A 26,897-nucleotide genomic window follows, 5' to 3' on the forward strand; every position below is an offset into this window, starting at 1 on the left:
CCACACACTTCTTCTTCCAGGCACTAGGGCACGTGCACAGAGTGGTAGTGAGCAGTCTTGGCAGTGGCTCCAAGGAGGAGCTGCATTTCATTGAGCAAAGAGCCACATGTGGCTCAAGAGTCACTAGTTGGCCACCCCTGCTGTAGCCAGTCATGATTAACTACATATCAGAAAAGGTGGTAAAACAGCATTACTATGAGAGTGTTCCTGTGGGGCTCATTTTTAATGCCAATTTAATGTGAGACACTATCATTGTGATTTCAACTTCTTCAAATTGGATTAGACGTACTGCCTGTGGTAGTGCTAATACTAAAGTATATTATGTTAAGAATTCAGTGTTAGTGTCTAAACTTCAGTGCTGCTTTCTTCTTTTAATATCTGAAATTTAAAATACAGTGAGTATGTGTTTGAGTCGAAATTGTTTTAATAGTGCTTTTTTCCCCACACCGCTGCCAAACATGGAGAGGGTAATTGAACTTGGATGTCCCACCTTGTATGAGAATCCCCTAGTCACTGGGCCCTAGGATAGTTGATATGAGTCTGAGTCTTTCCTACTGAAGCTTTTCCATTGTAGAAAATATTAAATAGTCATTGGAGAAGGGACATGAATCTTGGGTTTCCCAAATGAATGTACTGATCATTACGTTATAGAGTCATTTCACTCTTTGTCTGTGGCCCAGTGGTTGTTTGTTTCCTTATACCAAGTAGAACAACTAATTTCCAAGAATGTTAAAAATAAATAAAGCTCTAGAACAGGGATTCCCAATCTATGGGTCAGGACCTAAATAGGGGTCACCATTACATTTTCTAAAGGTCACTGGCTGGGTGGATCCAAGCTGCATGTGGCCCCTTAAGAGCCATTTGCAGCTCCTGCCACTGCCACGGCTCACTCCTATAGCCCCCCAGTCCCTGCCCTGCTACACTGAAATGGAACTCAATTGGTTTCATGGCAGGCAGGAGGGATCCAGCTGTTAAACCAATTACATTGAGTCCCACTTCAATGCTGAAGGGCAGGGAACTGCCTGCGCTGCAGGTGGGGAAAGAGGGCAGGAGGACTGGGGGTGTTAGCTGTGTGGAGTTGGTGGCAGCCTGGCAAAGGAGCAGCAGGGGGCAACAGCGGCGCTTGTGTGAGGTAGGTGCGGGGGATGACATTTTGGGGCTGTGAGAGGTTTAAGGCTGGGGGGGGTGGAGAATAAAAATTTATATTTCCCCAGGGGAGGGCCTCCCCCCTGGTTTTGAATTGTCTTCGGTCACAGAGTCTTACTGAACTGTCAAAATGGGTCACCATCTCAAAAAGGTTGGGAACAGCTGCTCTAGAGGTACCTTTTGAGCACGGGGGAAAGTCCTGGTGTTGCTATTGTGGGATTCTGCCTAGCTGTGCAGAAGCCCGAGAAGTGAGGGAAGAGTGGAGCAGTGGGGTGCTGGAAGACAGGTGGACAGTAGGGAAATCATGAGGGATAGCAGGACAGTCAAATTGGTTTCCTGAATATAGTTGTGGCTCTGTGCAACTTGGTACAAGGATCTAGATCTGTAGGTCAGCCTCCATAGAAGGAAGCAGGAAAAACTGCAGAGTTGCAACATGTTAGGATGATGATGCTTTACACACCATAGAAGGGGCACAGCCTCCATCCAGGAACAGTTACAGTCTATAAATGGCAAATATGTTTATAAAAAAAAAAAAAATCCAAAGGTTCATTTTCCTGTCAGGACTTGAGTTCTGGATTCTGTATTTCTCCTAAAACAACTCATACAACCACTAGCTAATATAGTCATTAAAACCTGGTACTTAGTGTAGTTTCATAACCTGAATTAGCTATTTGTGATTCCACAGCATTTGCAGAAGGAAATGATTCAAAAGAAATAAGTGGAAATTATTTTAATTAAATATTTTATTTGATGAGTTGTTTTGGCCTCAGCCCTTTACTCACAATTTGAAGGTTCACCCATATGTTTCATTACAAACTTAAATTTGTAAAGTTATTTACTTTTTAAAAAGAATTACAGTTCATTTCTGAGAAGCTGAATATAATTAAAATATGTATGTACTGAATTATTGGCTTGGCCCCTTCTGTGAGAAATTTGTCACTGTGTTTGTGACCTTTATGCATGATTGCTAAAAAGAAAACACATTTTTGTTTGAGACAAGTACGTTCTCAGTTCAAACATTTTAGTATAGCATTCATTTGTGCATGTATGTGCTTGATTCCCCTATTTGTTATTTTAAATGAAAAGCTGTTATTTTCCAGGCCTCCAGCTGAAGCCGTATCATAAACCTCTGCAGCATGTTCGGGACTGGCCTGAAATACTCAGTGAACTGACAAACTTGGATCCTCATAGGGAAACTCCACAGCTTTTCCTGAGGAGGGATGTGAGACTTCCATTGGAGATTGAAAAAAAGGTTTGTGTTAGATGTGCTGATATGAAATATTGGTGCAGAAATAGAAACCTTTGTCCTCCACTGGCAATATGTTAATTAAAATGTCAATCTATTACTATTTTGAACTTGAATTTTGGAACCTCTTTACCATGTGACCAATAAGAAAGAGAAGAAAATTGCAACATAGGAATTTAATACCATGACTTTAGATTTAGACTTGTTAGAAAATATTAGTAGGTATAAGAGTAACAGTCAATTAAAGTGATCTGATCTTCTGCATGTGTGCATGTAGGGCCTGATCCAACTCTCACTTTGTATAAAGAAAACATTCCTGTTAACACTTTGATAGGAGTTAGATCAAGCCTGTAATTCCTTTTAATAACTATGGGAAAGGACAATGGAAGAGTAAGCCTCTGATGTTTTAGAACTATAAGGTTTATTATCCTTTTATTTATTGAAATTGCAGAAAATCACTTAACATTTCAAATGAAGGTATTGTCAATAATAATAAAATAGTACTAAGCAAACTCTTATGAACAACTGGTTCTCATAAACAATATTCCTTTAATACAATAAAGACTTGTCAGAGTGAACTCCTAAGAAACTACTCAGAAAACATTTAGTATTGTTTATGGATTGCAACCTTAGTTAAGCCAATCAGATTTTCCTCCGGTCCTGCCCACTTTCTAGTGGCCAGATTCTGGCGCCCTTATTCATTCTGAGTTATATTTTCTTCTTACACATAATTGAATGATATCAGTGGGATTACTCCACAAGAAAGAAAGATGTAAGGGTGGTAGAAACTGGTCATAAATAGAGCTTATAGAGTGAAAAGGTAGTCATTCTTCCACTCTACTCTGCGCTGGTTAGGCCTCAGCTGGAGTATTGTGTCCAGTTCTGGGCACCGCAGTTCAAGAAAGATGTGGAAAAATTAGAGAGGGTCCAGAAAAGAGCGACAAGAATGATTAAAGGTCTAGAGAATGTGACCTATGAAGAAAGGCTGAAAGAACTGGGCTTGTTTAGCTTGGAAAAGAGAAGATTGAGGGGCGACATGATAGCAGTTTTCAGGTACCTAAAAGGATGTCATAAGGAGGAGGGAGAAAACCTATTCTTCTTGGCCTCTGAGGATAGAACAAGAGGCAATGGACTTAAACTGCAGCAAGGGAGGTTTAGATTGGACATTAGGAAAAAGTTCCTAACTGTCAGGGTGGTCAAACAGCGGAATAACTTGCCAAGGGAGGTTGTGGAATCTCCATCACTGGAGATATTTAAAAACAGGTTACATAGTTGTCTATCAGGGACGGTTAGGCAGTACTTGGTCCTGCCATTGGGGCAGGGAACTGGACTTGATGGCCTCTCAAAGTCCCGTCCAGTCCTAGTAGTCTATGATTTTTTTTTTTTTGATAACAGTGTAACTTTTTTGGGTTTGACATGATTTTGATTTGGTACAGTGTAGTATTCACTTGTAATTTATAGATGATAGATCAGTTCAAATGTATAATTCTGAAACTGGAAATACTTGCATGTTGATATTTATGAATGATAGCATTTATTCTTCTGGATAAAAGAAAATACACATTTCAATTAAACAAGATCATGTCTTTCTCTCTGATGGAATCGGTGAAAAGTTATACTTAGTTTGTAAAGGAAATGGGTTTTTAACCACAATATTTAAAATGTATGCTTTTAAACAGATTGAGGATCCACTGGCTATTCTTATCCTGTTTGATGAAGCCAGATATAATATGCTGAAAGGTTTCTATACCTCACCTGATGCCAAACTCATCACACTGGCAAGTCTGCTGCTACAAATAGTCTATGGAAATTATGAGAGTAAGAAACACAAACAAGGTTTCCTAAAGTGAGTGAGTATTTAAACTGAGATTGTTTTGCTTTTAACATGAAATATTTTTTCAGACAAGTCCTAAACTATTTCAACTATTTCCATGTTCTTATAATCTTGAGCTGTGGCTTTAGAGAGCTGGTGTGTCAGCTATTGTATAACCTAGGGGTCAGCAACCTTTCCAAGGCAGAGTGCTGAAATTTGACCTTTTGACCTCTACGTACAATCTGAGTGCCAGTGATACTTTTTAAAGTCACTAATAGTCCTACTTACAACTGCTCATTAATGAATGAAGATGCACAAGTTTACTGTTTGGGTCGTTAAACCTCTATCTGGCTGGCTTTTTTTTTTAAATGTCCAGGATTTTAATACTGGTTGAACTTCTCTTATCCCGGTCCTGGGAGCAGAGCTGCCAGTGTCCCTGGTCAGGGAGCCCTGGTGGCCGGGGCACAGAGCTGCTGCTGGCTCCAAGCGGGAGCCACCGCTGGCTTGGGGAGAGGTGAGCGACAATGCTTTAGGGAGATAAGTGCCCTCCCCTTCATCCAGCCTTCTCCTGCCCACACTACCCCATCCTGCTCCTACATTCCCTCACACCCAGCCGCTTCCTCCCTCACCCTACTCGTGCCCAGACCCCTCACCTCCACCTGCTCCTGAACCCCCACCACCCAGTGCTGCTCCTTACCTCCCACCCTAATCCCCAACTCCCATCCCATTTTTGCATGCTCTCTGCCACCCAGACCCCAAACACCCACTGCCAGCTTGCTCTTGCAGCATGCCTCCTGGCCAGCACCCACACAGCCACTCCCAACCCACGGAGGAGAGGGAGAGAAGCCAAACAGCAGCAGGGGATGTTATGCAATCCAAAACTATAACTGGGTTCAAAAAAAGAAATAGATGAGTTCATGGAGGATATGTGCATCAATGGCTATTAGCCAAGATGGTCAGGAATGCTACCAAATGCTCTTGGTCTGCCTAAACCGCTGGCGGCCTGAAGCTGGGGCTGGACACTTAATAATTGCTCTGTTCTGTTAGTTTCCTCTGAAGTGTCTGGCTTTTGTGACTGTTAGAAGACAGAACATCTTCTAGATGAACCATTGGTCTGACCCAGTATAGCCATTCTTCTCTTCTTAGATAGCAAGTAGTCCTGTAGCACAGAGGTGAAAATAGGGAATATTTTTTCCAAATCTTGAAATAACTCATTTTCATTTTACTTTGTGTTTGCTTTTTATTCTTGCAGGACAGATACCCTCATTTTTGTTTATATTTTATGTTTTGCTATATTTGATTTAGAACAAGAGAATGTATTTAGCAAAAGATCTGTCCGTTCAAATCTGTAATTTTAATGATAATCTCTTCCTCAGTAATGGTGATTTGCTAACAGTTTTTGAAATGTGGGTATCCTGTACTATCCAAGCTTTCTTTTTATTGTTTTCAGACCATAATATATGCAGGTGGTGAAATTACCTGTGCAGACTGTGCATAAAAAGAAATTTGTAAGAGCTCTCTTTTGTAAACCAAGTGGATAATAGTAACAGAGAGGAAGCTGTGCTAGTCTATACACTATCAAAACAAAAAGCAGTCAAGTAGCACTTTAAAGACTAGCAAAATAGTTTATTAGGTGAGCTTTTGTGGGACAGACCCACTTCTTCAGACCATAGCCAGACCAGACCAGACTCAATATTTAAGGCACAGAGAACCAAAAACAGTAAGCAAGGAGGACAAATCAGAAAAAGATAATCAAGGGGAGCAAATCAGACAGTAGAGGGATGAGGGGGGAGGTCGAGAATTAGATTAAGCCAAGTATGCAGACGAGCCCCTATAGTGACTCAGAAAGTTCCCATCCCAGTTTACACCATCTGTTAATGTGCCGAATTTGAATATAAAAGCCAGCTCGGCTGCTTCCCTTTGAAGAACGGTGCGAAAGTTCTTTTTCAGTAACGCACATACCTTTAGGTCATTAATAGAATGCCCCATTCTATTAAAATGTTGACTAACTGATTTGTGGATCTGGAGTGTTTTGATGTCTGTTTTGTGCCCATTAACGCTTTGTCTAAGGGAGTCAGAAGTCTGTCCAATATACAAAGCATTTTCAAGTGAATAATGTGCATTCATGGATTTTTGTTTCTATTCACCTGGTTTCAGGTCATTTTTAAAAGCTGGATGGTAAGGGGACAGATCTTCTGTTGTGCTGAGTTTACACTTGATGCAGATGAGAAAAAATGGGGAGGGGCAAAGATGACTGTAAGCTGAAATGGCCCCCACCATAATTTATCGCAGCTAATGGTAACTGCTGTACTGTGCTAGAATCAAGTAGAGTACCATGGGTTCCCTCCTGCTCCTAGAATCCCTCACTCGTGGACCACTTACAGGGCAAGGTAGACAGAAACGGGTATTCGAGTATTTTCTCATATAAATCCCAAATAGGTGTGTGTGCGCTGTGTGCACAGTCGTCAGAAAGTTTTTCCCTAGCACCGTGGTATCCAAGCTGCTAGCCACAAGCCAAATGTGGCTGTTTGACCAGTTGACTGTGCCTAGTTGGATTGAACAATGAATATCTTTTCAGAATAATGTGGCTAGTTTGCTATAGCAGTGCTTCAGAACTGGTTGGACACCATGGCTCTAGCAGCTCCTGTCAAGTTGGCTGTGGAACCCCCTGGGGTGGTGTCTCTGTATTGCTTTATATATATAACCCTGCCACCCTGGTGCCTCCTTAGTTCCTGCTTACCACCAGTTATTGTCGTTGGAACTGTGGTGTCTTGCTTAGCAAGTTTTCTACCTCTCCTTAGCTTCGGTCTACTTGTGTATTTGTCTTCCTTAGTTTATTGTGTAGTGTTAATAGTTCATTGTTGGGAGACTGAGGGGGATGTTTCCCACCAACCTGGGAGTGAGCTACCTGGAGGATTCATGGCATGGCTAAGTCCCAAGGGTTCTAAGCGTGCAGATCCTGCATAGAATCATAAACCTGGAAGGGACCTTAGGAGGTCATCTAGTCCAGCCTCCTGTCTGAAACAGTATCAGCCCTAACTAAATCATCCCAGCCAGGACTTTGTCAAGCTGTGACTTAAAATCCTAGACACTGGGCTAAGCCAAGGCCCGTCTGACCCATCCCGTGCCAGAGGGTGACCACATGATGCTTGTCTAAAGTGTCTGGGGGATGCGTATCAGGCAGATAAGTTCAGGGTCTGTAAAGGGTTTTGCCCAAGAACAAAAGAGGGGGACTTTAGACGTAAGCAGCTCTTTATGGAGGAGGCACTTACACTTCAGCGTGCATTGGCATGTAGTGCCCCAGCAGCAATAACAGAAGTGGCTCCACAGACGAGCTCTGGGCAAGACTGCAGCACGCATCTCTCTGGCACACCATCAATCAGAGATGACCTGGAATCAATCCTGTTCACCAGGGCAGAAGCATCGTCAGAGACAATGGAGTGATTCCTCAACTTTGGGATTCACCCTCTTAGAACAAACCAGTGGTCTGCATCCCAGGGAGGAGCCCCCATGGCAGAAAACTTTGGAGCTGACACCACTGAATTTGGTTCCACAAGGGGATTTGTTGAGTCTGGTACAACTGAATTACCCGTGTTAGCTGGTACAGGAGTTACACTGCCTTTCACCCTGGACATTCTAAGGCTGCAAGAGAACTCATAGACATGATGGTGCCATGACTCCAGGCTCTCTGTGCCAAGCCTCCTCAGCGTGCAGCACTGTCCCAGGGAAAACCAGCAATGTTCTGTCTCCGGGCTCCAGAGGAGAGAGACTGCTCTGAGTCTCAGCACCAGTCTTGATTCACAGCACCACTACAGGTCCCACCAATGCTCTCATTCATGGTGCTTGTCACTGTTGCCCAGCATGTCCTGGTCTTGCCACTGTTTGTCTGTGCACCATTCTATGTCCTTACACGGACCCCATTCACAGTACTGCTCCCAGTCACAGCTCACTCCCTACCACCCTGGCCCTCATGATCTAGGTCCCTGTCTTCTGGCTCAGAGGAGAGTTCTGGATACTCAAAGCAGGCCAGATATAAGTTGGTATGGAGCAGACTGGATGGGACCCCTTGGACTTACCACTATGCCCTGTTCAGTCAGTCCAAAAGTTTCCCATTCAGTGGCATCTGAGATAAGGGTTCTAGAGGCAGCAGCCAGCCATCACACCCCTATGGGCACAGAGGACTTACCAGTCCCACCACTGCCTCCAGAACCCATCGCCCCATTTCTGAACCAGAGCATAGGATGGCAGACCCCAGGTTAGAGGTGGAGTGGGGATACCAGAGGACCAGGAAGGTCAGGAAGACCCTGCCCCTCCCTCTTGCATCCTGGTTCTCATCTCTGGATAAGGTTGTGGTTTGCACCTTCACATCCGGGCTTCCCCCCAGTAGATAGCCATACCCCCCCAGGATGCAGAATACTGTGTGAACCTGCAGGCAGAGGAGCTGATAAAGTGAGAGGACCCTATGTTGGATATTCTGGCACCAGAGGAACCATCTAGGATGGCTTTACCACTCATCATAACTATCCAGGCCAATGCAAAGACCGTTTGGCAGATGCTAGCCTCCATTCCCCCACAACCACCCAAGATATGGAAAGGAAATATTATGTCCCCCTTAAGAGGAATGACTGTATCGTCATACTTCCACGGCCCTGCTCCTTAATTGATGGTGGTTGTCAATGAGAAGGAGAGTCAGGGACAGCAAGCCCTAGTACCTAAGACCAAAGACACCAAGCAGCTGGATTTACTCAGATGCAAAATGTACTCCACAAGCAGCTTTCAACTCAGGATTGCCAACCAGCAGACAATCCTGAGTGTATATACAATTTAAATTAATGGAACTCAATGCTCAAGTATAAGGAACTGTTACCAGCAGAGGTATTTGGGGCCATTATCAAAGAGGGCAAGGCAGTCGTGTGTAACTCCTTATAGCAGCATGGCACCTTGTCCTCTGGAAAAGCCATAAGGCACAGCTCATGGCTGCAGGCCTTGGGGCTTCCATCCAAGGTTCTGGAAACTATTCAAAACCTGCCTTTTGATGGCATGGGCCCCTTCGCTGAACAGATGGATTTCAGGCTGTATAGCTTAAATGAGTCCAGGGCTACAATGAAATCCTTGGGTATGCATACCCCAGCAACCCAACACAAGCCCTTTAAACCACAACCCCAGCAGTCATCTCCTCCTCAGTCAAGGCAGGACTCTTATAGACACAGGAGTAGCAGGCACAAAACCTCCTGTCCTCCATCTGGGTAGACCCCCAGGGCCTGAACAAACTCTTGTCTGGTTCAAAACAATCATTTTGAAGGTGCACCCAAGAACAGAGCATCAGTCTCAGCACCATATCCTTCCCCATTTTTTCTGAATGATCTTTGCCACTCCTACCATGCATGGTCCCAAATTACTTCAGACCACTGGGTTCTCTACACAGTTGAAGTGAAATATTCTTTTCATTTCTGCCCCTATTCTCTCTTCCACCCACTTTCTCCATCATCCTTCAGGGGTCTCTCTCATTAGCAGTTCCTTTTCTGGGAGGTGCAGGCACTCCTCACCAAAGGAACTCCTCTCCAAAATCGCGGTACCCCTTTCAACCCACTAATAACTTGCTCTCTTCTGTGTGTATCATGGAAGTTAGGCAAGGAGAGTGTCTCTATGAGTTGAAGTCCCTCATCTACAACTCATCTTACGCAGTCTTCCACAAAGATAAGATTCATCTTAGGCTTCACCCAGCCTTCCTTCCCAGGTTTGAGTCACATTTTCATACAAGCTAAGACACATTTCTGCCTATTGTCTACCCTAATACAAGGAACTCTAAGCAGACGGTGTGTTCTCTGGATGTTTGGTAGGCACTGGTTTTCCACCCTGAGCTCACTGAGCCATTTCTTAAGTTGAACCAGCTATTCATAGTGGTGGCAAATTGGGTGAAGGGTCTTGCAGTATCATCGCAAACAATATCTTCTTAGATTATGCCTTGCATCCACACATGCTACAGTCTGGAGAAAATCCAGCTCCAGCACTCATAGCATATTCTGCAAGGATACAGGCCTCAATGACGTCTTTCCTAGCCCTGGTCCTAATCCAAGAAATCAACAGAGCTGGGAGTGGTCCTTGGTGCATGCATTTACATCCTATTTCACCATAATCCAGCACGCCAGAGAGGATGTAACTCTTAGCAGAGTGGTGCTCTGATCTGCAATTCTGTAATTCCAACCCCACTGCCTGGGTAAGGCTTTGGAAATTGGAATCAATATGAGCCATTAGTCAAAGAAATAAATATGGTTACTAATCTTCTCATAACTTGTTCTTGGAAATGTGTTGCTCATATCCAGTTCAAATCCACCTGCCTTCTCCTCTGTTGGAGTAATTGGCAAGAAGGAACTGAGGAGGCGTGGGGTTGGCAGGGTCATATGTAGAGCAATATAGAGGCCCTGGTCCAGGGATTTCCACAGCTAATCTGACAGGAAGCAGTTTCCAAAGACTGTGCTTGCAATGCACATACACCTAATTGGAATCGATATGACCTACACATTTTAAAGTACAGCAGTAACTGTTTTGCTTAGTCAACTACACTAGCTGTGCACAAGCTAAGGATTAATCTTGATCAGAGGGATATCTTGGCTGCCTTTCACAAAAAGCTTCTCAGTTGCTAAATGACAACATTGCAGCTTGAACTGGGGCTGACAATCTCTCCCAAGACTGAAAAACAATGTCTTCTCTCCTGCACTTTTCTCATTGATGGGAAAATAGGTACTATTTTGCCTTTTTTTTATTTCAGTGAAGAAAATCTTAAATCTATAGTACCCATCACCAAACTAAAAAGTAAGGCTCCTCACTGGACAAATAGGATACTACATGAATACAAGGTAAGAACATGAACAGTATCCAAGATTTTGGAAATTCTATCTTAAAACCTTCAGTTTTTTCTTCTGTTTTCTGTTATTGTTGTGGACTATAACAATATTAATGCACATAGCCAGAAATATAGGAAGACTAAAAATTGATAGTGAATCATTCTTTTTACCGATTCAGTAGTCCATATTTTCTATTCAAGTTTAAATATAATGTACAGTCTTCCCCCGCCTCATGAGGGTAATTCGTTCCTGAAAAACCCCTCTTAGGGCGAATTCTCGTAAGTCGAAAATGTAGTTACCATTAATTTCAATGGGAAAAAATTTATGCATTTATGAGCCCCAAAATGTACACCCATTTATGCTAAAACAACACCAAATCCCATTAAATCCGGTGCAAGGGGCGGGCAGGGCAGAACAGGGCACGGGGAGGCAGCCCGGCCTGAGCGCAGCTTAGGTTAAATGAGGAGGGGGCGCTGCCAGGGGCTGGCCGCGTGGGGAGCTAGGCAGGCACAGGCGGCCCCCAGTTAGTGTGGGGCGATGCCTCTCTCGTGTGGGGCTGTGCGGTGGAGAGGCCCCGCTGGTGGCAGCTGAGGCGGCAGCAGTGGGTGAGCCAGGTGCTAAATGGGAGGGAGCACCACAGACAGCGAGCGACGCCCGAGGCACAGCTGTGCAGGGTGGGCGGCGGCAGCCCCCTAGCTGCCCGTGGGGGAGAGCGGCAGCAGCGGGGCTGGGATGGGCTGTGCGTCCAGCATCCACGTCTCACAGTGCGGCGTGATCTACTGCCAGGACTCAGACGAGTCTACCTCCCCACCAGACTGCCGCCCTCTCACAGGGCGCCACTGCCCCCCTGCACAGCCTCTTCGTCAAGATCAACACAGCCGACTCCATCCCCTCAGTGCTTGCCTACCAGAGCCGCCAGCCTCCAAATTGGTCCTCATAAATGCGAAGAAATGCTTCGTAAGCTGAAGTAGGGGTATTAAATGAAACTCCTCGTAAAGTCGAATTCTCGTAACTCAAATAGGTGTATCTTGGGGTATGACTGTACATTGAAATGCATCTTAGTACTGAGCTGTTTCTTTTCTCATTGTAAAATTAAAAGTTGATTTGTTTGTCAGTAAATTGTGTCACTGAAGGCACAATCTGGTTTTGGGCAGTCTGGGTTTTTGTTTTGTTTTTTTTTCCACTTTGATGCCAGCCAGCTAATGGTGTTTAAAGGGACGCAGGCAGTGCAGTTTAGGCATAAAGTATAAGACAAAAGAGTGTAAGTTTATGAAACTTAGATAAGTTTTTTCACTTCTTTTTTTTTTATACAGTTCTGAATATTTGACAAATTGAGACTGGTTGTCATGAACTCATCTGAGTGATAGTGCATCTTTGAACTGAGCTCCCTTTAATTTTACCAAAGTCAATTGAAACCCAGCTCAAAGTGGTCATTTGGCCTTTAAATTCTACAGTGTAATTTTGCTGAGTTTCTCAAAAGGCTCAGTATTTGCTTATGCACTGAAAAGATGTAGTCAGAGTTAGGTCCCTGATCAGGCCAAGCTTTTGAATTTTTATCTTCTCTTCTGGGCCCTGACTGGATTTTACTTGCTCCCAGCCCTTCTCTATATGCTGGAGGACCAATTCTCTTTGGTTCACAAGCAGCTGATCCTGGATGACCACTCTATGCACTCTTAGTTCTGAACTCACTGCTCTTTCCCCACACAAAGGACACACTTTTAACAGGTGCAGTGTTCCAGAAGGGTGCATTAAATGCCTGATACTTCCCACCACACTGCTCCTATGCTGCTGGTCTGGGTGTGGTATTTTAGGATGATTATTAGAAAAAGTCCTTCAAGAAAACCATCCATCACTTTGTCCTATTTGAAGAATGTGCATTGTTAATACAATTTCTTGTGTGACTTATTTGCTCTCCTCCTCCTTCTAGAGTCTCAGCACGAGTGAAGGTGTAAGTAAAGAGATGCATCATCTGCAACGCATGTTCTTGCAGAACTGCTGGGAAATTCCTACCTATGGAGCTGCTTTTTTTACAGGACAGGTATTCACCAAGGCAAGTTCAAGCAGTCATAAAGTCATCAGAGTATATGTAGGAGTAAATGTAAAAGGATTTCATCTCCTAAATATGGAAACCAAGGTGAGGATTAGCAATTTTTACTAGCAGTTTACATACGAGTTAAGAGCATGGGGAGTCTATAAAGTGCTGGTGCTTTATTTTACTTCTGAGCATTGAATTTAAATCTTGTTTGCATTACAATCAACATGTCAAGTTTAAAAACTCTTTAAAACACTGGAATTCCAGCTTTCAATTCTTAGTAATGAAATTCTAATATTTTGGCAATTAATCATTTAAAATTCAGTATTGTATGTGGTGTATCCTTAACTGTATACCAGAACCTTATTTAGACAAAGTAGGGAAGGTTCATAAGAGAGTTCAGAAAATTGTTTCAACTTTTTCTACTTTTCACTGCAGGGTTTGCTCATCAGTCTAAAGTACGGATGCTTTATGTGGCAGTTAGGAGATGCAGACACCTGTTTCCAAATCCATAGTCCAGAAAACAAAATGAGCTTTATAGTTCATACCAAACAGGTAAGCATTGGAAAAAGTGTAGTCAAATACAGCAAATCTATAAGAAGTCAGCAAATGTGAGCAAAGACGATTCAGTAATGTAGTGTATTTGGATGTTCTGAAAGTTTTTCACAAGATTCCATATCACTGGCTCTTAAGCCAGTTAAGCAGTCTTGGTGTATTTATGCCTAGATGTGGGTGAGAGCTGAGAATAGTAAATTAAGGATAGACTGATAAAAAGAACAGAGCAGTCACATCCCAAAACTGGTGGTAGTTATAACATTAGAGTTACTAAGTCAATAACAAAAGTGAACTGTATCTACATGCGGGTTAACAAGAAGACAAAATCCACCCCCTACTTTTATGATAAAAATATAAAAACAGTCATACTGGTCAGATCAAAGGTGCATCTAGTCCAGTATCCTTCTAACAGTGGCCAATGCCAGATGCCCCGGAGAGAGTGAGAGATTACTGAAAACCAGACATTATTTTTCTAATCCAAAAGATCAGCCACTCTCCCAAGTCAGATCTGACCAAATAACATGCTTCTACCCATTGCTTTAGTAAGTGCAAAGTACTTCCTTTAGGAAAAACTGAATGCACAACTACAAAATGTGGAATAACTGTCTAAGTGGTAGTATTGTTGAAAAGTATTTGGGGATGAAAGGGGGGTGAAAGTGTATCACGTTGAATGAGAGTCAGTGTGATGCAGTTGCAAAAAAGACTATCATTCTGGGGTGTATTAACAGGAGTATCATATGTAAAGCAATTGTTCTGCTTGCTCTGTGGCACTCACGAGGCCTCAGCTAGAGTATGGTTTCTAGTTCTGGGCTCTACGGTTTAGGAAAGATGTGGACAAATTGGAGGGAGTACAAAGTTATACCACAAAAATGATAAAAGGTTTAGAAAACCTGACCTATGAACAATCCTAAAAAGCTGGGCCTGTTTAGTCTTGAGAAAAGAAGATGGGGGGCCTTAATATCAGCACTTAACTTCTTTGCAAATAGTTATGAAGAGGATTATTATTAGTTGTTCTCTATGTTCACTGACAGTAGTAAAATAATTAATTGGCTTAATTTGCAGCAAGGGAGATTTAGATTGGTTATTAGGAAAGTGTTTTTAACCATAAAGGCAGTAAACCACTGGAATAGGCTTCTAAATGAAGCTGGGAATCCCAATTTTTGGAGTTTTTAAAGAAGAGACTGGATAAACACCATTCATGATGGGTCTAGGTTTACTTGATCCTACCTCAACAAAGAGTGCTGAAATTGGTGACCAGCGTGAGGTCCCTGTAGATTGACATGTCTATGCTTCTGTAGGTATTCATCCAGCATGCGTCAGGCCTGACACAATAATTGAATTAAAAAATCATGAGGTTATTTTATAATGAGAAATCTGGGTAGTTCTTATTTACTTTCTGGTACTTGAGCCTTTTGAGTTCATGGTATCTATACTTTCTCTGCACTTATGAGGGTTAGAAAAAATTAAAATGCAGGTTTCAAACTTAGTGTCTCAGCTAATCACATGAACCCAAGAGTTGTGATTTTAATAAAAATATTAAATACTATGAGGCCCACAATAAAATCATGAATGCTGGCAATTGCACTAGTAAAAGTTAGAAGAAATTTGGAATGATGTGAAATAAAGAGTTTTGAAAGCAATGTTACAAATGTACTCTATAGGAATTGATTAAATACATTAATACTGTGTGGTAGTGCTGCTATTGAGTAACACTTTGCCTAGAGTCAGGGTGGGAACACTTGCTCGAAGACATTGTTATGTTAAAGAATTTTGCGAGGAAATTACACTTTGGTTTCCTGTATGCTTCAACAATAGTTACCATTAGAGAATTTCCATTCCTTTGCATATCTGTTGTTATGGAGAGGAGAAAAATTTGATGAAGTGCCTGAAAATAGGTGCCTCTTTAGAAACAAGAGGAAGATTGAGGGCTAGGAATAATTATAGTTCTTTTCTCCCCCATCTCTTATACCAATACATCTTGCATAAAATAATTTGTTGCAGTCACACCAACTTACTGTGGCATTAAAGCTGGTGTCACTAATCCTGAGAAAGTTTGTAATATTAGAATATGACCAAGTCATACTTGATCCAGAAAAAAACTTCTTTCCAAAATATAAGAGCAATAAAAATGTTCCTATATTAATTTTAAATTCCAATATAATTAGATGTTTTTAAAACATTGTTCTGTCATTTGTTTGCAACTCAAACCCTGCTCCATTCTAAAACTAAAAACAAAGAAGACTGATTTTCATTTCACTGAGAAAAATAAAAAACAAACAGCATAAATAGTGGCAAGCGAACTCAATTTCTAAAACTCAGTTTTTAAATCATCTAAAGTGTAAGCAACAGAGGTGAATAAATTTGTTTACTCTATATTTAAGTAGGCTCTGGGAATTTTATATTGTTACTGGAAAGCCCAGATACAACTTTTTTCATTTTTTCCTGTATTTAGGCAGGTCTTGTTGTAAAACTGCTCATGAAATTAAACAACCAGTTAATGTCTACTGAACGAAATGAATGACAGCGATGGATGTGATTTTGCAAGTATTTTCTAATTAAACAGATATCACTGTTTTTGTTAAAAAGAAGCCTTTCACGTGTATGAAAGTTTCTCTGAATGAAATATATTGTAAAATTTGTATAGATTTTTGTACAGAAGCTATGTGGCTTATTTTTTAAAAAAGTATGTAACATATCTATTTTTATAAAGAGATTTTCTTCCATATAAGCTATTCTTATATTTTAGCTAACTTACAAAAACAAAGATATTGAGGTGAAAAGGGGTATACCAAACAAAATAAAGCATGCTCTTGTTCCCAACAAATTATGGAGGATTCAAAGTGCCTTAAACATTAAACCAATCCCTAACGTACCTGTTTATTAATCTCCTTGTGATGCTGGAACAGGCAAGATGCTGCGGGCAAGATCCAGCCTGCCAAGCCATTGGCTCTGGTCCACCCTGATGGGACCCTCAGGCAGATTCCCTGCCTGCCACAGCCCCAGGGTGCTGTTCGTGGACAGCTGCTGGGGCCATGTGCCTCTAGATACCATGTGCCTCTTGTGAGAGAAGGGGAGGGATAGGCTTTGCGCACTGTTCCCACCCCAACACAATCATTGCAACTCCCCTTGGCAAAAGCCAGCCAATGGGAGCTGTGCTGGTTCTGCTGGGGGCAGTGGCAGCCCTGGCATATAGTGCAGAGAGGCACTTTGAGCAGCATGGGGTTGCAGCAGGCAGGGAGATGCCTCAGAGTCACTTTGGGCTCCTGGCTGGGAGCCACCTTGGTAAGTACCTCCCAGCAACAGCCTACCTCTGGGACTCCAGCCCCTCCCACATCCCAGCACCATGCCCCAGGTCATCACCCCCTCCTTTGCCCAGACTCCTCCTCATAATCCACTCCTTCTCCTGCACCTCAGTCCCTTTCCCCAACCTCTCTTTTGCACCCAATCTCCATCCCAGACCCCACACCCTCCTCCATAAAAAAGTGCAGACCCTGACTATTTACCAATATCTTCGAGGGGGGGCTCCCCTATCAAAAATTATTGACCATCCCTGTGCTAGAATATGGTAGAACCCATACAAGTAACAACCTTTAATAGGCAACCTGCTCTCTGAAGAAACTATCAAAGGTATTCCCAGATATATTGTTAAAATTCTGCTCCACCTCAGTTAGAACACCAAAGAGTCACAAAAGTGATCCTGTCAGTTTCTGTGTTCTTAACTTGTTATGTACCAGTATTATTTTAGAATACTGCCTGAGGACAACTATCAGGAAATACGTTTGTAAGTCTTTTAGGGAGCAGATTAAATGTTTAGCATATTTAATGTTCTGAAACTATTGGATTATTACTTTTGTGCAATACCATGCATTTTTGTGACACGTATAAAATACATCCCTTATATTGAAGGCATCTGAACAGCTTGGGTAATAATTACTGGATTCAAAAAATGTATATTAAGTTTAATCACTGAACTGCAGCAGGCTTGACCGATTAATACTTTTTGCAGTAGGAAGTGAAGTTGTTACCATGAAATTGAGCTTTCATGCTCATGTCTTACGTGACTTTGTTGGGGCTCTGAAGTGTGAAGGATTTGCAGAATTGGGAATTAACACTGCAGAAATTTGGTATACATGGAGCTGTATACTGAGGATTCCATTCTGTTCCCATTAAGTCAGTGGGAGCAGGAGACCCTACTATAATCATGTTAATATAGAATGCTGGACTGTTTTCTTGTCCATAATATTTAAGAAGTCTGGAAACTATATACTTTGAAAGAGATGTAGGGACGGATTCTGACAACCTTTGAAGCTGTCAGAATCTTTCTAAACAAGCAAATGTACATTTGCTTAACTGCTACATATTTTAATCTTCCTATTGTATATTTATTAGGCTTATTTTAGTGAACAGTAGGGTATGAACATTTGAAATAATTACATGGCATCTGAAATGTATCTTTGTACCACAAACTACTACCCTATTGTACTAACCTCTGAACTTTCAAGGAGGTGCTATAGGGTTTTAGTTTCAGCTTCCACTGACTGCAGTGTGGCTAAAACCACATGAAGTCTTTTGTTGTAAAGTTAAATATTCATTCTTGCCTCTAAAATAAAAGTTAAGCAGTTCAATGCCAGGCACTGTAGCACTTTGCATTTACAATTCTCTGACATACAAAATCAGTACATTTTAACAACTTATGAACTACTCTGGGCAGTTTTTAAAAATACATACAGGGAAAAGTTTGTACTATAGCATTTTCTTTAAAGCCATACCTATCCCACGTCAGCTTCATTGGCATGCAGTTACTTGTAAATCTTCCTAGGTTGACTGTATTACCTTTTATCAGAAGTGAATAGTACAGCAGATGCTAAATTAATTCATAACTATCTTTTGACTTTATCAGAATATACTTTTTTATATCACCCACTTGTTAGAAACTAGAAGTGTATAATGTTCCAAAATGTATATACAAGTGTCATAGTTGTATATTTAACAATAAAAATAATAAACCTCACTGCTATGTATTTTATTTCTATCAAATAAATTGTTTGTTTGCAAAAATGGCAAAGTTTACTGCTTTGTAATATCCCAGCCAATATAATAGTGCATTTGGGCTGCACTGCTCCGCCCCCTCAACAAAATTTCTCAACTCCCATCGGCCAAAGGGAGCTGAGGGATTTTGCCTGGGGGGTGAGGTAGCCTTCAAAGCTCTCCCCCATCCCAGGGACCAGCCACAGGTCCAGTTAAAAGGCTTGGTGGGTCAGATGTGGTCCATGGGGCCAGGTCCTACCCACCCCTGCTCTATGCCTTATCTAAATCATGGATGAAGATAATTGAACAGAACTGATCCCTGTTCTGTCCATGCACGTAGCCAAACTCTTATCCAAATTCTCATCATCTTGCATCTCTGTTACTACAACATCCTCCTCTCTGGCCTTGACAATTATGTAATCTTGTTCCTCTCATGTCCAGTCAGAATGCTGCTGCAAAGGTCACTTTCCTAGTCCATAGCTTTGACCATATGACCACTCTCTTTGACTTGCCCCACTTGCTTCCTGTCTGCATTGCATCAAATATAATGATGGTCTGACTCCTGCACCCCTTCACGTTCCCATCCCCTGCCCTGAGCTCACCCACACCCAGCGAACCTGACTCTTACACCCCTCCACACTCCCTGTTGTGACTCCTGCACCCTCGACACCCCCACCCTCTGCCCTGAGGCCCTTTGACCCCACCCTGACACTGTACACCCCCCCCCCCAATCTTATGCCCTTAACTTCTCCTCACTCTACAGACCTAACTCCTGCAGCCCCATACCCTTACTCCCTTCCCTGACTTCCCACACTCCCCAACCCTCTGTCCTGAGCTCCCTGCATGCTACCCCACACTAGATTTCTTTGCAGGGATGGGGGACCCCCTGGCAGAGCCCACAGTCTGGATCTGGACCAGGAGGCTCAGGGCTCCCCTCCATAGAAACTGGCCTACTACCGGGTGGAGGTTTTGAAGCCCTGAGCCTCACAGTCTGGATCCAGACCGCAGGCAGTAAGCAGCTCTTGGCCCCGCTGCCAGTTGCTGCTGTTCCCCCTGCCAGGGAAAGGTGTGTATGTTGGGGGACAGCAACAGCCTTTCCAGCCTGCCCTGTTCTGATTGGCCGAATTCCCTCCTAGACTCTTCACCCCCACCCTTAACCTCCCTCCCAGACCCCTCACCTAAATCCCTCCCATACCCCTCTTTCTGCACAGACCCCCCAATCCACAGCCCCCTGCTAAACCCTCCTTCCTGCCTGGATCCCTCATCCTCAGCCCAATCCTGCACCCTCCCTCCCGCCTAGACCCCATACAGTTGGGGACCACATCAGCGATGGTTTGGGTTTTTTTTCACTTGTGTGGCCCCTGACTAATTGCAGGGTCCCCCATCCCTGCAAAGAAATCTAGTGTGGGGTAGCATGCAGGGAGCTCAGGACAGAGGGTTGGGGAGTGTGGGAGGTCAGGGAAGGGAGTAAGGGTATGGGGGTGCAGGAGTTAGGTCTGTAGAGTGAGGGGAAATTAAGGGCATAAGATTGGGGGTGCGTCTGTGGGTCTGTGTAGAGCTTTATTTTCTGGTGGAACGCACTAGAATGGAGTTTTGGCACCTTCCCCGAAGCCCAGGATCCTGCTGCTGGCTGGACTTGCATTCCAGCACCTCCTACTTTTTTTTTTTTTTAAAGAAAAAAAAAAAGCACTGGGTCAGTGGCCCCTAACCAAGAAAGGGTCCCTGCCCTCCTCTTATAAGTATTATATCCATGGGCAGTGGATATATGAGACAAAGGGAGGCAATGCCTCCCCTGGGTCTGAGTTCTTAACCACTTCTCTCTTCCTATCCACATTCTGACCATTCTTGAAGACTCCCATAGCAGGCTGCTGCACCTTGGAGACTGGTGGCCCTTCCTCCTAAGACAACCTGTGAAAGAGCCAGTTTAGTAGTAATGAACCCATTTAACAGGCATGTGCCAACCCTAATTACTGATGAAAATAGTTATACATGACTATATCTACAGAACCTTAGTTTTAAAATTTGCTTTAAATATTTCATTTGTCTATGGCTGAAGATTATATAATCACATCTTTAAAAAAAATCCTTGATAGATATTTAGATGCACATTGAGTATTCAGCTTTAGCCTTTAATGCTTGGATCTTCAGACACAGTTTTTAAAATAACTTTTTCAAAAGACTACCTTTCTCTAAAATACACTTTAATTGTTATAGTACAAAAATTTGCTTCTGTGACTGACATTTTTCTTCCCAAATGTAGAGCTTTAAATTAAGTACCTTCTTCATGTCCAGTCTTCACAATATGCTCCAACTTCTTTAGAAAGAAATTTTAGAAGAGTGTTTTTTCTAAATGTCATTTGCTACATTTGGGTTCAAGACTTTGGCTAGAATGGGTGTGCAGAGAGAAAAGTGAAATATGGGGGATGGAGTAGAGCTATAGGGAGGGGGCAGGGCCTGGAAAGAGCAGGGATGGAGTATGGGGGTGCAGCACAAGCTGGGAACTCCCTCCCCAAGCACAGCTTCACCCACCACTCTTGCTTGTATCATAACACATACACACACCACTCCCACCTTCTGCTCTGAGGGCCACCCCAGGTGGTGATTGCAAAATGACAGTACCTGTAAAATTTCCAGTTGCTTTCGCTGCTGGTCACAGCAGCCCAGTTTTGGGTTTCTAAAGTTTGAGATGAAAAATTTAGAACACGTTCCTCACATCAGCATCGCTAATTGACTAGCTTAGGCAGCTGTTTACCCAGAATGCAGTCTTTTGTGGACCCCCTTTTAAGGTGCCTGTCTCTCTCCCTGTATTGTATAGGAAGCCTAGGCTGCTAACTCAGGCTTTGTGGACTGCAGAACTTCTGCCGTGATTTTCCAGTACCTACAAGTGAAGCATCGTGGTTCTGAGTGTCATGACACCTAAGTTCCTTTGGGAATCTGAGCCAGAGTTCCGTGTGAATAGGATCCGAAGAGACTGAAGCGAGGATCACAAATCCCATACCATAGACATCAGTCCTGATATTCACCGTAGGGAGACGAGCCGTTATTGGAAAGCTAATGAGCTATTTCAATAGCACCTTGCTTTCAAATCAGCGGTGTGCGCAAGGAAGGTGAAAGCAGTGGCCCAGGACAGGCACGTGCGCGCCTTACGCCTACCGGTTCTCTGCCCCGCCCCCTCCATTCAGCGCGGCTGAGCGCATGCGCGAAGCTCGTCCGCGCCGCTCCGGCGTCCCTGCAGTCATGGCAACTGGATGCGGCATCTGAGCCGCCGCCTCAGGACGCGCGTGCGCTTGTGGATGCGCGCGTCGACCCTCCCCCCCCCACAACGCCACCTTCTGAGGCCGTGTGTCGCCAGGGCGAGAGGGGCACGTTGAGGCGTCGGCCTTCGTCTGTCTGGGGGCCGCAGCCGGTGCTGGGGCAGGGCAGCCAGGGAGCGCAGGAGCCGTCCGCTGGCGAGGGCTAGGCGCGCACTCAGCGCTAGGTGCGGGGTAGGGCGCAGTGACTGGAGAAGAGGCCGTGGGCGGAAGCAGTAGCCTCTGATGACAAAGAGCCATAGGCAGGGCCGTCCCTGAGGGGTGCGGGGCTGGGGCTGCGATCTCTCAGTGCCTCAAGTGCGGGACCCAGAGCAACCCCCCTCCCATCTAGAGGCCTGTCCCTGCCCCATCCCCGCCCCATCGCGTTGGCCAAAGCCCCACCCCGAACAGCGCGCGCCGGATACAGCCGGGTTTGGCTCAGTAGCCCTCCTAGCACCCTGCGAGGAGCCCTGTCCAGCTGAGCGGGCCGCCACTGAATTTACTAGCTGACCAAACAGCTTCCATCTATGTCTAGGCTGTATGACTCAAGCGGAGCATCACCTGTGCAATGCGGCTGTCACTGAGTAATGCGCGATTTCAGGTTGCACTCAACTCGCATTAACGTGAGCTAAGCTCAGCTCACTCCCCCCAGCCAGGTTGCCGCGGCCTGGCTTGCTAGCTGTGGCCCAGCTCCTGCCCCCAGCTCCAGCTACCACCCCTCGCTCGCGGCTCTGGCTCGACCCCCCGCGCACAGGCTCCCCCGCAGCCCGGCTCACCGGCTGAGCACTGAACTCACCATCCCCACGCGTGGCTCTGCCTCAACCCCCCTGCCTCGGTTTAACCTCGCCGCCGCGTGATTCTGGCTCCCTGCCACACACTGCTCCAGCTCAAACTCCATTCCCCACCCCGCTGCAGCCCTAAACCGCCCCAGGCTTAACTCCCCCGCGCCTTACAAAAGGAGATCCAGGTGCTCCTTCCCCAGCTGCAGAACGTGTGTTCAAAGCTCCTCCCCCCTCCAACTTATGGGAAATTCAAGTTATGCAAGGGTGCGTGGGAACACAACCCTCGCCTAACTCGAGGCACTACTGTACTGGGTTCTCCCTAAGCCTGGTATAAAGTGCTAAATACTGAATAAAAAACACTTTGCCTCAGTTATTATAAAAATGTAAAGCAAGATATTGCTTTGGCTAGATTCCCCACCCCACCCCACGGAGCGCCTGGCACAGGGAGGCACATGGAGGGAGTCTCCGGCCATTTTCAGCAGCCTGGTGCTGCAGCAGGCATGGAGCCTACCTCGGAGTCCCTGCTAGTCAGGAGCTTCCTAGGTAAGCACTTTCTGGCCAGAGTCTGCATTTAGCACCCCACTCCCCAACTCTCTGCCCCAGGTTACCTCCTTCTTCTCCCCCACATCAGCATCTGAACCCTCTACACTCCCTCCACTGCTTGGTCACAACTCCCTCCCAGACCTTGCGCTCCCATCCCCACCCCTCCCCCGAGCCAGAATCTTCTCTTGTAACCATACCCTCTCCTGGACTTGCACTCCGACCACCTGCCCCAGATTACCACCCAAACCCTCTGTACTCCCTCTCTCCCCAGTCACAACCCCCTCCCCGATCTTCCACCCCCTCCGACTCACCTCCCCACAAGCCAGCATCCTCTCCGGCACCCATATCCCCTCTCCCACTCTGCACCCCAATCCCCTGCCCCAAGCCACAACCCCCTCCTTTCCCGTACTCCCTCTCAGACCCGACACCCTTGCCTGAACCCCAATTCCCTACCCCAAGTTCCCTTCTGCACCCAACCTCCCATAGAAAAGTGCAGACTTTGACCACTTACCAAAATTTTGGAGTGCCCCCGCCATCAAAAATGATTGCCCACCCCGATCTAGCAACTGCACTTTTGGGAGTTTTGACTGCATAGGGAGAATAGGACCAGATTATTTTTTAAAACCAATATATTGTCAGAAATAATGAATTATATCTAAATGTTTCCAGAGCTAGATTCACAAAGGGACTTAGGACTAGATTCACAAAGGGACTTAGGACTAGATTCACAAAGGGATTTAGGGATTGTGATGTGAGTGTAACCTTATGTTTAGACACCTAGGAAGTCACAGGAACAACGCTGTGGTACACAAAGTCTGAGTAGGCACCTAGGTTCCTATACCACTAATGGGGAGAGAAAGCACTGTAGGCTTCGGTCCACAAAAGCCAGCATGCCAGTCAGCATCACCTAAACACCAATGGTTGATGTGAAGATAGAGGTCCATCCTTAACTTCTCTCCTCTCATGAAAGTAGGCATCTAAACCCAAGGTGCCTATTTCTGCTAGTGATCTCTCCTCTCCTGTGGTCAGGTGGCTTAGATGCCTAAGTAGCAGAATTGTCCCTAGGGTACAGTGAATCAGGGCAGTCACTTTAGGCCCCACATTTTGGAGTCCCTGGGCTCTGGGGCTGGAGCAGCTGCTGGCATCGCTCCTATCAGACTCTCCCATCCTCCTAGGAACTCCTAGCTGCCTACAGGCCCCACTGATAATAATACTCTCTCCTTCTCAGTGTCTACCCTGTGCCACAGATCAGATGTATTGTGGTGTCAGGAGGCACTTTGTGGGAAGAAAGAGGAGTGAGGGCACTGCACATTACAGGAGAGGGAGCGGAACTGGGTTTTGAAGGGACAGGAGAAGGCAGGGTAGGAAGGGTTAGGAGTGGAGCTTTGGGAAAAGGGATGGAGAGGAGGCAGAGCTGGAGGGAGCATGCCAGCAGATTAGAAACTTGGTGCCTATGTTCCAGTCCTTGTACTACTCTATGGTCAAACCCACTAAATAGTCTTGTGAGAATTATGTAGATTTCTGCCTTGCTCTACACACAGAGAAGAGGGAAGTGTGATTTGATTAATGTTAATCCAGTAACAAGCAGTCCTGTAGCATCTTAGAAGGTAACAAATTTATTAGGTCATGAGCTTTCATGGGTACAACCCCCTTCCTCAGATGAGTAACAGAGAGAAAGCCATGCTAGTCTATATACTATCAAAACAAAAAAGCAGTAAAGTAGCACTTTAAAGGCTAACAAAATAATTTATTAGGTGAGCTTTCGTGGTACACACCCACTTCTTCATACCATAGCCTTACCTGAACAGACTCAATATTTAAGGCACAGAGAACCAAAATTAGTAATCAAAGTTGACAAATCAGAAAAAAAAGTATCAAGGTGAGCAAATCAGAGAGTAGAGGGGTGGGGTGGGGGGGAGTCAAGAATTAGATTAAGCCGAGTATGCAAAAGAGCCCCTATAATGACCCAGAAAATTCACATCCCGGTTCAAACCACATGTTAATGTGTTGAATTTGAATATAAAAGAGAGTTCAGTAGCCTCTCTTTCCAAAGTAGTGTGAAAATTCTTCCTCAGTAAGATGCGAACTCTTAAGTCGTTAACAGAACGGCCCATTCCATTAAAATGTTGGCTGACTGGTTTGTGGATCAGGAGTGTTTTTATGTCTGTTTTATGCCCATTATCTCTTTGTCTAAGAGAGTTTGAAGTCTGTCCAATATACAAAGCATGTGGGCATTGTTGGCACATGATGGCATATATGATGTTAGTTGAGGAACATGAGAAGGTGCCCATGACTCTGTGACTAACCTGGTTAGGTCCAGTGATGGTATCCCCAGAATACATATGTGGACAGAGCTGGCAGTGGGCTTTGTTGCAAGAAAAAGTCCCAGGACTGGTGTTCCTGCTATAGACTGTGGCTGTTGGTGGCAATCCTCATAAGGTTGGGAGGTTGTCTGTAGGAGAGAACAGGCCTGTCACCTCGGGCCTTCTGGAGAGTGGCATCCTGATTAGGGATAGGTTGTAGGTCTTTAATAATGCATTGCAGTGGTTTGAGTTGGGGACTGTACGTAATGACCAGTGGTGTTCTGTTCTTGGCTTTTTTGGGCCTGTCTTGGAGTAGCTGGTCTCTGGGTATTCGTCTGGCCCTGCTGATTTGTTTTTTTATTTCTCCTGGTGGGTAATTCAGGTTTATGAATATTTGGTAAAGATCTTGTAGTTTTTGGTCTCTGTCAGCAGGATCAGAGCAAATGTGATTGTACCTAAGGCCTTGACTATAAACAATGGATCTAGTTATGTGTGCAGGATGGAAACTAGAAGTGTGTAGGTAAGGCCATCCTTGATTTGTACTGTAGGGTCCAGGAAATGTCTCTCTCGCGTGGAGTAATCAAGGCATAACCTGATGGTGGGGTGCAGATTGTTAAAGTCTCTGTAGAATTCTTCTAGAGTCTCTATACCATGGGTCCAAATCATAAAGATGTCATCAATGTATCTTAAGTAGAGGAGGGATAATAGAGGATGAGAGCTGAGGAATCATTGTTCCAGGTGTTCCTCAGATGAATGGAGTAGAAAAATAGAATCCAGGGTTTATATAAATTGGGGTGCAGGTGAGGGAAGGAATGGGAATATGGGGGTTACCTATCACTAGTAGGACCAGTTAATGAAGCAAATTAATAGGATGTGTCCCAATCTTGTGAATATCAAAGGTGGGGAAATTGCCATTGTAATGCATAAGATAGTTAAGATCTCTGTTCAGGCTCTGGTTAAATGTGTCAGATTTGTACATGAATTTCATTTCAGATGTTTCCTTCTGTAATTTTATGATAAAATTCTCCCCTCCTACAGATAGCTGCTCAACCTCAAGACAATACCAGCAGCCACACACCATACCAGAGAATGGAGTTTCCCAATTTTATTTGGCCATGGAATCCTTGTAAACATGAAAGAATTTTCTGGAACCCCTCATAGGCAATCACACAACTGACTGTGTGCTCAGCGCTGAGTAGTGACGTTGTCTCCATTCTCTGTCTACACTGGCGTTACACAGGCACACGTCATGGCAAACATAAATGAAATTTGTTTTTAATGAAATTCATTAATGCTTAAATAGTAATTATTATT

The 26,897-nt window shown here is 44.4% G+C and overlaps 1 protein-coding gene across 2 annotated transcripts in view; it reads left to right on the forward strand.

Annotated features, from left to right (window-relative positions):
- Positions 1-18,687, forward strand: part of KRIT1 (KRIT1 ankyrin repeat containing) — a 49,394-nt gene extending 30,707 nt beyond the window's left edge. Inside the window, exons 13-18 of one of the 2 annotated variants that reach the window (XM_074986228.1) lie at positions 2,247-2,398; positions 4,072-4,238; positions 10,975-11,062; positions 12,978-13,184; positions 13,521-13,637; positions 16,090-18,687. In XM_074986228.1, the coding sequence (XP_074842329.1) occupies positions 2,247-2,398; positions 4,072-4,238; positions 10,975-11,062; positions 12,978-13,184; positions 13,521-13,637; positions 16,090-16,158 (800 nt within the window). In that variant the 3' untranslated portion in view covers positions 16,159-18,687. The remainder of the gene's footprint in view (positions 1-2,246; positions 2,399-4,071; positions 4,239-10,974; positions 11,063-12,977; positions 13,185-13,520; positions 13,638-16,089) is intronic. The other variant, XM_074986229.1, reaches the window with a different exon arrangement.
- Positions 18,688-26,897: the final 8,210 nt, after the last annotated feature.

This window comes from Carettochelys insculpta, chromosome 2, assembly GCF_033958435.1.
Source record: "Carettochelys insculpta isolate YL-2023 chromosome 2, ASM3395843v1, whole genome shotgun sequence".
Lineage (NCBI taxonomy): Eukaryota > Metazoa > Chordata > Testudines > Carettochelyidae > Carettochelys > Carettochelys insculpta.